Source organism: Molothrus ater, chromosome 22 (assembly GCF_012460135.2).
Source record: "Molothrus ater isolate BHLD 08-10-18 breed brown headed cowbird chromosome 22, BPBGC_Mater_1.1, whole genome shotgun sequence".
Classification (NCBI taxonomy): Eukaryota; Metazoa; Chordata; class Aves; order Passeriformes; family Icteridae; genus Molothrus; species Molothrus ater.
In genome coordinates this window covers 4,369,252-4,378,848 of record NC_050499.2, presented here as the reverse complement: position 1 = coordinate 4,378,848, position 9,597 = coordinate 4,369,252, and the positions used below count along the sequence as shown (strand labels likewise).

The window sequence follows — 9,597 nt, the reverse complement described above, 5'->3', positions numbered from 1 at the left end:
TTTCTGTCTATCCCTCTAGATGGTGCTGCTACAGCACCAGAGAACCATCACAGTTATAAAACTACAACCATTTTCCTAAGCTGTGAGGGCTTTGCATCCTGTTTATTTCTCCTGCCTACCAGCATGAGGCTGCCTTCCTTTTGGGGTTTCCCAGGAAAAGGTGGATCCCCTGCCTGGTCCTGCTGCCTTGCCAGCTGTTGCAGGTTCCTCCTCCCACTGTGTGTCCAGGAGCAAACCTGCTGTGCCAGGCAGGTGGAAGGGGGTGAGGGATTTGATACTTGATAAATGAGAGGGACACAGGGGTTTCTTATACTTACATCATCCTGCTTCCCAAAGCAGGAATACTTCATGGTCTGTATTCTCAATTCCCTCCAGAAGAAAGTGTGAACATGACAGAGACCTCTCCTTCCTACTATACATTTCCAATTTTAGTGCATTACAGTCCTCACCCTACTCTGCTTGTGCATGGACAGCCTAAAATCCAGAGTGACTTCATTAATTAATTAAATTCCTCCTGTTTTAACACCAAGAAAACTGCTTGGGCCTCAGTATGTGGTGGAATAACGCCCTAAGAGATCCTTGTTCACACTCCTGCAGCTCAGCAGCGTGCCATACATACCCTTAACCTCTGCAGTGGAGAAGTAGCACATTTAGCAAATAAAGGTGGTGGTGAGAGCAGCTAAGAAGTGACAGGTGACATTTACAAAGCCATTGAGGTGATGGTGGAACTGAAGGTCGGGAGGAGCCGTGCTGCCCACACCCTTTTGCTCAGCATGCTTCCACAGAGGAGTCCTTCAGCACTGGGCTGGCAGCTCAGGTGGGTCACAGGACCAAAGTCAAGGCTGTACAGAGTCCAGGGCAAATGGAAGAGAATTTACACTTCCCCCTGCTCCTCCTGACGGCGCAGAGCTCCCTCAAAGCTGGCTGGTGTGGCATGGTCCTTCTATCTTCAGAGCCCCTGCAAGGGAGACAATTCCTCTTGGAGCTCACAGGGGTGAGGATGGCAACAGAGTTAGCACAGGAACTGACCAGAGGTGAACAAGAGGGTAAAAGGTCCAGATTTTAATCTGTAGCACACAAACTCCTTCCTAGAATGTGTTTCCTTTGGAGACAGAGCCCTTACAGTTGCCTTTGTGCAGGGGAAAGTGAAGATTCCCCACGCCACAGCAATAGGTAAAGGAGGCATAAATACATCAAGGCCTGTGTTGATTTGGGTTTCAATAAATACAAGCACACCCCACACCTAAAGACTCCTGTGTGTCCTCTAAGGTTGCTGGGAAGCTCCAGGGGAGCACAGCCACGCTCCAGGGGTCTCCAGCCCCACCACGAGGAAGCTGAGGGGTGGACAGACACAGGAGTGACCAGTTCTCCATGACCCACCTTGGTGCCGCTCACTGCGCGCTGCCTCCCCTCTGCTACTCCTCCACAGGCACAGCACAGTTCTCCTTGTTTTCCGATGGAATTGCAAGGTAGTCTGTCCTGTAGTTGGAGGGAAGGAGGAAAGCACACAGTGTAAAGCCCAGCTTGGGTAAACTCACCTTTGCTGAATGCCTGGAAGCATCTCTGAGGTAACAAACGTCACCTGTAGATGCCCGCAGAGGGAAACTCCTTGGCACAGGCAGGGGCAAACACCGAATCTTCCCTGCTGCAAAATCCTACACAGCCAGCCTTCCTTTGTACAAAGAGTGCTCCAATCCCAGCCAAGTGTGTGGAAAGATGGGAATGGGCCAGGATGAAACCAGACCTTCCATGAGAGCATCTACACATGGTCCAAACCTGGAATAGTGCTCACTCCCTGCCTGGTGTGTGTGGTGCAAGGGGGCACGGTGCTGGTGCTCCTAAACACTGCAAGGACTTTGGACAGAGCAAACACCAACCAGCCCATGTCAGCCACAGCAAGGTTCAATCTTCCTGCAGTCTTCCAGCATGTTTGAATCACTACTCACTTTGTCAACCTTTGTTGCCCTGTTCTTCTAAAGTTCTTCTAAGCCTTCTGATGTTTACATTTTTGTTATGGAGTTTCTCACACGCTTTTCATGTAAATAATGATTGGTTTGCATTCCTTTCTGGAGGAGGAGAGAATTGATGGACTGTTGGTTTGACCAGTGTGGTTGGAGAGGTGGCAATTTCATCCTCCAATCCACGGTCACTTTTGGAATTCTATAAATACTGGAAATAAACCAGCCCCTTTTTTGCCTTGGACATCTCAGAGTGGGAGTGTCGTTCATTTCGTGTCGTATTGAGACCTTATTGAGGATTTCTGGCAAACTGCACAGGGTCTGTCCCATATTGTGGACACCCTACAGGCCCAGGTTCCTGCTGGTACAGAACCAGTTCCTTGGGGTTTTACAGCAGAGGAGGTGAGGCAGAAGGAATTAGTATTACACAATTTATTCAATCATCAGGAAGAAAAAATCACCAATTTTAGACCTGATTGTCCTAGCACGGGTCTATGCACATTTGAGAGCTCTGGGACGTGTGAAGAGCTCTTGTAGAACAGATCTGACCTCCAGGGGTTCCACACTTACGCGTTTTCCTGGGCAGCCTCCTCTGCCTTGGACACCTTCCTGTAGCAATAGATCATCTCAATCAGCAGCCACAGCGTGAGGAACACCAGCAGAATATACATCATAATTTCTGAGATGACAGAGGTGAAGTCTTCTCCAGCTGTGAAGAGAATGAAATAACCCCTGATTGTTTCCATGCAGCTCCATGGACACTTCCCACCCTTGTGTCATCCTTCCTCACCCGCCTTGCCAGAATCTCCAGGTGCCTTTAGGCTGTGAGGGGCAAAAGAGAGGGACCTGCAACAGGCAGGGATCCAAGAGGGATCCAACACGGACAGCCCTGCCTGTGCCACCCCCACACCCTCGGGGATTGCTCACCTATCTCACCCTCACGCTCTGTTTCCTCCCCGTGTCCCACTCGCTGGGGTTACTCAGCTCTGTTGTGCCTCCAGTGATTTGTAAAGGATCAAAACACTGAGGTGCTGGCGGGGGAGAGGGAGGGGAAAGGGCAGACAAAAGGGCTGAAAGCTCCTGGCCCTCTCTGAGGAGAGCAGCAGAATCCCCTGTACTGTCCATAACACGCCGCGATTGCAGCACTGAACCCAGCAACACCCAGAGGAGCAGAAAGACTCAGGAGCACCACAGAGGGAAGGAGGAGAAGCAGGAGACCGCTGTCAAAATGGAGAACCAGTCGTTGTTCCAGGAGGGAGGGGGCGGCAGCAAGGAATCGCTGCGGCTCCCTGGGAAAGGCAGCGCTGTAACATCCAGAGCCGCCACCGGAGGAGCTGGAAACCTCTGCCGGAGCCTGCCCAGCTGTGCCAGGCCCAGCGAGCCTTCCCACGCTCACACACAACCAGCCTGTGCCCACAAACAGCCTCCAGCCATCAAACAAGCCACAGGCTTTTCCTCCTGAGGTGTGTTTGTCAATGCCAAACTCAGAGCCCTCTCCTGTGGCGCAGTGACAAACTCTATCCACCATGGTGACAACACCCACGGCCAGTGACAGCACAAAACACCCTCCTACCATCCTCCATCACAACGAGGTGGATCATCCTGGCCAGTGAGAGCACAAAATACCCTCCTACCCTCCTCAGCCATGGTGAGCTGGATCACCCTGGCCAGGAGCAGCAACCACGGGCTCAGGGAGTTCTGTTGGGCTGGTGCTGGATTCAGAGGCCTGAGGGCCAGAATAAAGCTCTGGATCCAAACCCTCCATCAGAACCGACTCCTTTCCTTCACCATCGCCTTAAAGCTTCTCCAGAGGGAAACCTGAGGAGCAGCCCCTGTTATGGGGGGAAGCTCCATCCCAGCACCACCAGAGCTTCTGCAGGCCTGGACTTGTCCCCACGTGCCCAGCTGCAGCATCCAGGCAGCCAAAAGTGTCTGTGGGCGAAACACCACACACCCAGCCAGCCAAAAGTGTCTGTGGGGTGAAACACCACACACCCAGCCAGGCAAAAGTGTCTGTGGGGTGAAACACCACACACCCAGCCAGGCAAAAGTGTCTGTGGGGTGAAACACCACACACCCAGCCAGCCAAGAGTGTCTGTGGGGTGAAACACCACACACCCAGCCAGGCAAAAGTGTCTGTGGGGTGAAACACCACAGTGCTGCTGTTTGGTTCAGCAGCGGGCCAGACAAGCTCAGGCACGTCCTGTCCACAATATTAGTAATTATTCCAATAGATCATCTTGGCCAGGCAGAAAACAAAACAAAAACACCCTCCTACCCTCCTCCATCATGGTGAGATGGATCACAATGGCCAGGGACAGCACAAAACACCTTCCTGCCCTCTTCCACCATGGTGAGGTGGATCACCCTGGCCAGGGACAGCACAAAACAGCCTCCTACCCTCCTCCACCACGGTGAGGTGGATCACCCTGGAGCTCTGGAAGAGGGGCCGGTGGATCTCGAACTCGAACTCGCGGGTGATGTTGCAGGTGTAGACGCCCGAGTCATTGAGGGTCACGTTGACCACGGTGATGGACACGTCCTGCATGTCTTTGCTCCCGTTCCACTGGATCCGCCCGCTGAAGCGGCTCGGGAACTCGTGGTTTGTTTTCCTGTACTCGTAGATCTGTGAGGGGATAAATATAAAGGGATCTGTGAGGAATATATATATATATAAATATAGATAGATCTATGAGGAAATAGGAAATAAATGGTTATATAGATCTGTGAGGAATATAGATAGATAGATAGATAGATAGATAGATAGATAGATAGATAGATAGATAGATAGATCTGTGAGGAAATAAATATAAAGATAAATAGATCTATGAGGAAAAAATATATATGTATAAGTATAGATAGATCCATGAGGAAATAAATATAAAGAGATATATAGATTTTTGAGGAACATATATATATAAATATAGATATTTCTGTGAGGGAATAAATATAAAGAGATATATAAATGTGTGAAGAAAATATATATATATATGTGAGGGAATAAATATAAAGAGATATATAGATCTGTGAGGAATATATATATAGATATACAGATGTGTGAGGAATATATATATATATAAATAAATAGATCTGTGAGGAAAAAAAAATATATATAGATAGATAGATCTGTGAGGAATATATATATATATATAAATATAGATAGATCTGTAATGAAATAAAGGGATGTGCTGGGTAATCTCTCCCTTGGACAACACCATGCCACGAGCCAGGGGCAGCATCCCCCCCAGCGACACTCAGGGATGTGCTGAGCTCCCTTGGTAACAGCAGCTATTCATATTCCATCATCCTTTGCCTCAAAGTATCAGGTGACTTTACAAAAGACAGGAAAATGAGTGATCAGGAATCCAATATCTCCACCAGAGAGGGAGAAAAACGAAGGCACAGCAAAACACAGATGCACGTGGACAAAAAAATCAGCAATGGGACAGAACCCTGGGATTCTTCATGCCCAGCAATGTGCCTGACAGACAGTGCATGTCAGATCACCTGAGGAAAGGACCACAGAACATCCACAGTGAAGACCAACAGCTCTCCTTGGGAAGCCCTGGGGTGTCAGCTGAGATGGAAGGGCTGCAGGACAAATGTGGCAGTGTGACATTCTGGCTGACCACAGTCCCACCATGACCTGTGGCTGGTGTTCTTTGGGTTGTCACTGGCAAATGGATCCCCCAGGGCACTGGAAGTGAATTCCCATCTCATTCCTTAGCCTGGTCCCTTTAGTTCTCAGACAGTAAAATATTTGCAATCCTGCCTGGCTCTGCTCAATCACAGCCACTGATTTAATGCTTCAGACTCAGATAAAATAGCTAGAAAGAAATGTGCACTCAGCCTTTATCTAGTTCTCCATTTCACCATTCTCTCTTGAATTCCAGCTGCTCCTCATCTGTCCAATTTCCATTTCGATTCATTCTGAAAATCAATTTTACCTTTTCTGACAGGGATCCAAAGCAGCTCCCAGAGATCCTCCCACAGTTGGGATAACACTGCTTTCTCTGAGGCAAAAATAAGTAAATCCTGCCCTGCAGATTTATTTTTATTAATTTCACTTCCAAAAGAACAGCTTTGGCATTCAGAACTGATTCAGACAAGGGTGCCAAGGGTCAGTCATATTTGACATCCTCAGATACTGGGCTTGAGGTATTGCGGGAATGGGACGGGAAACTGATATTGATTAATCTACAACCCAAATATTTGACCTCAACAACTGATTGCAGCTTTTCCTGCCAGGAACTCGTGTTGTGCCCAGGTGTGGAAATGGGACAAGCAAGGAAAGAAACAGAAAGGACTGAGGTCGCAGTCACACATACAGGCTCATCCTTCCCCCCGTTGGGCCTGTAGAACCATTCCACCACTGTGCTGGCTGTCACCTCTTCCCTCTTCATGCAGGAGATGCAGAGCAGCTTCATGTCGGTCCCTTGGACAGCCTCTGTCTCAGATGGGACTTCCACACACACTGAGGAACAAAATCCAGCTGGGGAGAGGAGCAGCAGAGAAAGAAGCGTTAAGACAGAATTAGAGAAGCATCAGTTATTCACATCTTGGCGTTAATGTCCCTAATGGAAAATGGCTTGATTTATTACTAGCACTGTCTGATAACGGATTAAGTCTCAAATGTTAAATTTTACCAAGCTTCCTTCTCCTGAGATATTAATAATTCATAATAATTAACAGAGGGTGATCACTTCACACAGATTCACCTCTCCAGCATCTGCTTTGCCACAACTTTCATCTTTCCCTGGTAATTAAAGCCACTTTAAAGGTATTGTTCATTGCCTCCCATGTGTGCTGGGCATGCCCTGTTAGAGCAGTAATTACAGTCTGGGATGAGGGGAAGCCCAGAATTCCAGAGTGGAGGAACAGCTCACTCTTTGTGCTGAGTTGGAATCTCTGGATGCTTTAATTCAGCAAAACTGGGAGGGTCCATCACCCTTCCTGTTCATGGGCACTAGTGGGAACCAAGGGGCTTGGACAGGAGTGAATTTGGCAGCAGGAGGAGTTATTGATTTCCCAGGCATTCCTGCTCAAAACGCTTCCAATCAGAGCTGTGCTAAGGCTGGCAACTCTCGAATACTGCTCTTGCAAAGAGGACAGAAATGGTTGCATGTGAAGCCACACGTTGGAGCAGGAAGGGTCGTTTCAGCACCACATCTCTGACCAAATCCCTGCTGACATTTGTCCCCCGGGCTAAACAATCCCGGGCTCTGTCTGTCCAAGGCTGTCTCCAGAGCCCAGACGCTGACTTTGCTGGCTGCTCCCTCCTCCCCAGCCTCTGAGGCACCATTAACCCACTCTCCCAAGCAACATATTATCCCGGGACTATTCCTGGAAGCAGCCTGGTTCCAATTCTCCCGTACTACCAGCTCCACGGACAGCAGCAGCTTCCAGGGAGAAATCGGGAAAAGCTCCTGGATCCTGCTTTATTCTGAGAAACGAGATCTGAACACACAGACAGGCACCCACACACAGGGTTGAAGGCACACGCACATCGAATGTGGCGAAACCACCCAACCTCTTCTCGTGGCAGGAATCAAACTGCAGCTGCAATCGATTGATTAACTCCAGTTTACACAGACTGCACGGCAAACCGGCACTAAAGCACCTCTTAATGGGCTGCACTCCCTCCCCGAGGCAACTCGATGTCAAATTACGCTGCAAACCCCAGACCAACAGCAAACAGCAAGGGACCAGCACATGCTTTGTGCTCGGCACGGAGGTGTTTTCACTCCCTCACACCCACACCATCTCCGCACGAGCGTAATTCCCTTCTCCCGACAACAAAAGCCCCACTCGGAGGGCAGAGGCGAAGGGAGCATCCTCCCTTCTTTCCAGCGGCGCTGGGTGGGAGAGGGAATGGCAGCACCTACCCCAGAGCAGCAGAGCGAGCGCGGCCGCGCAGAGCAGCCGCGGCAGCGCAGCCATTGTTCGGAGCCGGGCCGGCGCTCAGGCTCTCGGCAGGATCCTCTCGGATGCTCTCGGATGCTCTCAGATGCTCTCAGATGCTCTCGGATGCTCTCGGATGCTCTTTCCCCGCTCGCCGCGCTCCCGGCGCAACAGGATGCCGGGCGGGGAGCGGCCGGGCGGGCGCGGTCCGGGGGCTGCGCTCGGCCGCGGGGGCGGCAGCACCACGGACAGAGCCCGAGCCCGAGCCCGGAGCCCGCACGGAGCCCGAGCCCGGAGCCTGCACGGAGCCCGAGCCCGGAGCCCGCACGGAGCCCGAGCCCGGAGCCTGCACGGCACGCCCCGAGCCCGGACAGCTCCGCGGCTCCGCGGGCGCGGCCGGTGCTGCGCAGGGCGCGGGCGGAGCGGAGCGGGAGCACCGTTAGATCAGCAGCGTTGGATCAGCTGCGCTGGATCATCATCATCATCATCATCATCATCATCATCATTAGCAGCAGCAGCAGCAGCAGCAGGTGCCCCGCTCCGGGAGCGGCTCCGCGGGGCGCGGCCGCGGCGCTTTTGTTGCGCGGGCTGCGGAGCGCAGCGGCCGGCAGGGAGGATGCCTGGGAGGATGCCTGGGAGGATGCCTGGGAGGATGCCGAGGATGCAGGAGCAGCCCGGGCGGGGGCACGGCCGGCACATGCGCGGCCGCCTCCCCCGGCCCCTCCCGGCTCAGCGCAAGCGGCCCCGGGCTCCGGTGGTCCCGCGGGCAGCGCCCAGCTCGGCTGGAGACATCGCGCAGAGGGTGTCACATAAGCACGGAGTGTTAAGGCGTTGGAATGGAGCTTAAAGCTCAGTCCCACCCCCTGCCATGTGTGGGGACAACTCCCACCAAGCCACATCCAACCTTCGAGCACGTCCAGGGCAGCCACGACCTCCCTGGATGCCCTTGTCACCGCCCTCACAGCAAAGCATTTCTTCCCAAAATCTGAATTTCCCTTCTTTTCGTTTGTACCACTCGCTCCTTTTCCCGTCTCTACAGATCAGCATCACTGTCCTGCCTCCAAAAAAAGCCAAGGAGAGGGGGGGAAATGGGGGGAGTTATCCCTGCAGGGTCACAGAAAGGCCTCTGCTGCTAATAAGTTTAATACTAACATTTGCACGGCTCTGAAGGTCACAGTTGGAAATACTGGGAAATCCTCTTGCCTCATGTTCCTGCCTGATTCCAGGGAATTTATTGCCAGCAGCAGGCTGGGCTTTCTCTCCTTGGACGGGGGCCACCATGCCCTGGAGGGCTCCTCCAGCTTTGAAGGTCACCGTGGACAGAGAGGGGAAAATGAAGCTTTTGTTACATGTGCTCCTTTTAAAGCACCTGCAGCTCCACACACAGCCCAATCTACTGAGTTAAACCTGAGCAGCCCCACCAGAGGATGACACAGGAGTGACTGGCAGTGCCAAAACTCAGCGTGCAGGTGGCCAGAGCCACCCAGAGATGTTTGCAGGCAGCAGAAAAAATCAGCTCCAGCTGTCCTGGGGCTCTCAGCTGGGCACACCGCACTGGCAGTGCCACTGCCACAGCTCTGTGCCCTCCCCAGGGGTGGACACAGGGGCACACACGTGAGATCAGGTCCCTGCACTGCTGGAGCGAAGCAGGCACAGAACAAAGCCAAGGCTTTTCCTAGACATCACCTAATTGTGTTTTGTGTCAGCAGGCTGCATTCATCATCTGCCAGCGGCCACA

General features: G+C 52.0%; 3 protein-coding genes across 3 annotated transcripts in view; 2 read left to right on the top strand and 1 right to left on the bottom strand.

Moving 5' to 3' along the window:
• The window catches only part of LOC118695723 (potassium-transporting ATPase alpha chain 2-like), an 8,300-nt gene extending 8,221 nt beyond the window's left edge, over window positions 1–79 (top strand). Inside the window, exon 10 of the mRNA XM_054517066.1 lies at window positions 20–79. Within this exon, the coding sequence (XP_054373041.1) occupies window positions 20–79 (60 nt within the window). The remainder of the gene's footprint in view (window positions 1–19) is intronic.
• Window positions 80–1,397: 1,318 nt separating this feature from the next.
• LOC118700386 (sodium channel subunit beta-3-like) lies at window positions 1,398–8,192 on the bottom strand. Its single transcript, XM_036404837.2, has 5 exons — window positions 7,844–8,192; window positions 6,287–6,450; window positions 4,359–4,584; window positions 2,529–2,667; window positions 1,398–1,479 (listed from the first exon to the last, which is right to left on the bottom strand). Exons 1-5 carry the CDS (start codon window positions 7,896–7,898, stop codon window positions 1,416–1,418), a joined length of 648 nt encoding a protein of 215 aa, XP_036260730.1. The 5' UTR covers window positions 7,899–8,192; the 3' UTR covers window positions 1,398–1,415.
• A 328-nt stretch (window positions 8,193–8,520) lies between these two features.
• Window positions 8,521–9,597, top strand: part of ATP12A (ATPase H+/K+ transporting non-gastric alpha2 subunit) — a 49,305-nt gene continuing 48,228 nt past the window's right edge. The window contains exon 1 of the mRNA XM_036404836.1: window positions 8,521–8,661. Coding sequence (XP_036260729.1) covers window positions 8,521–8,661 — 141 coding nt within the window. The remainder of the gene's footprint in view (window positions 8,662–9,597) is intronic.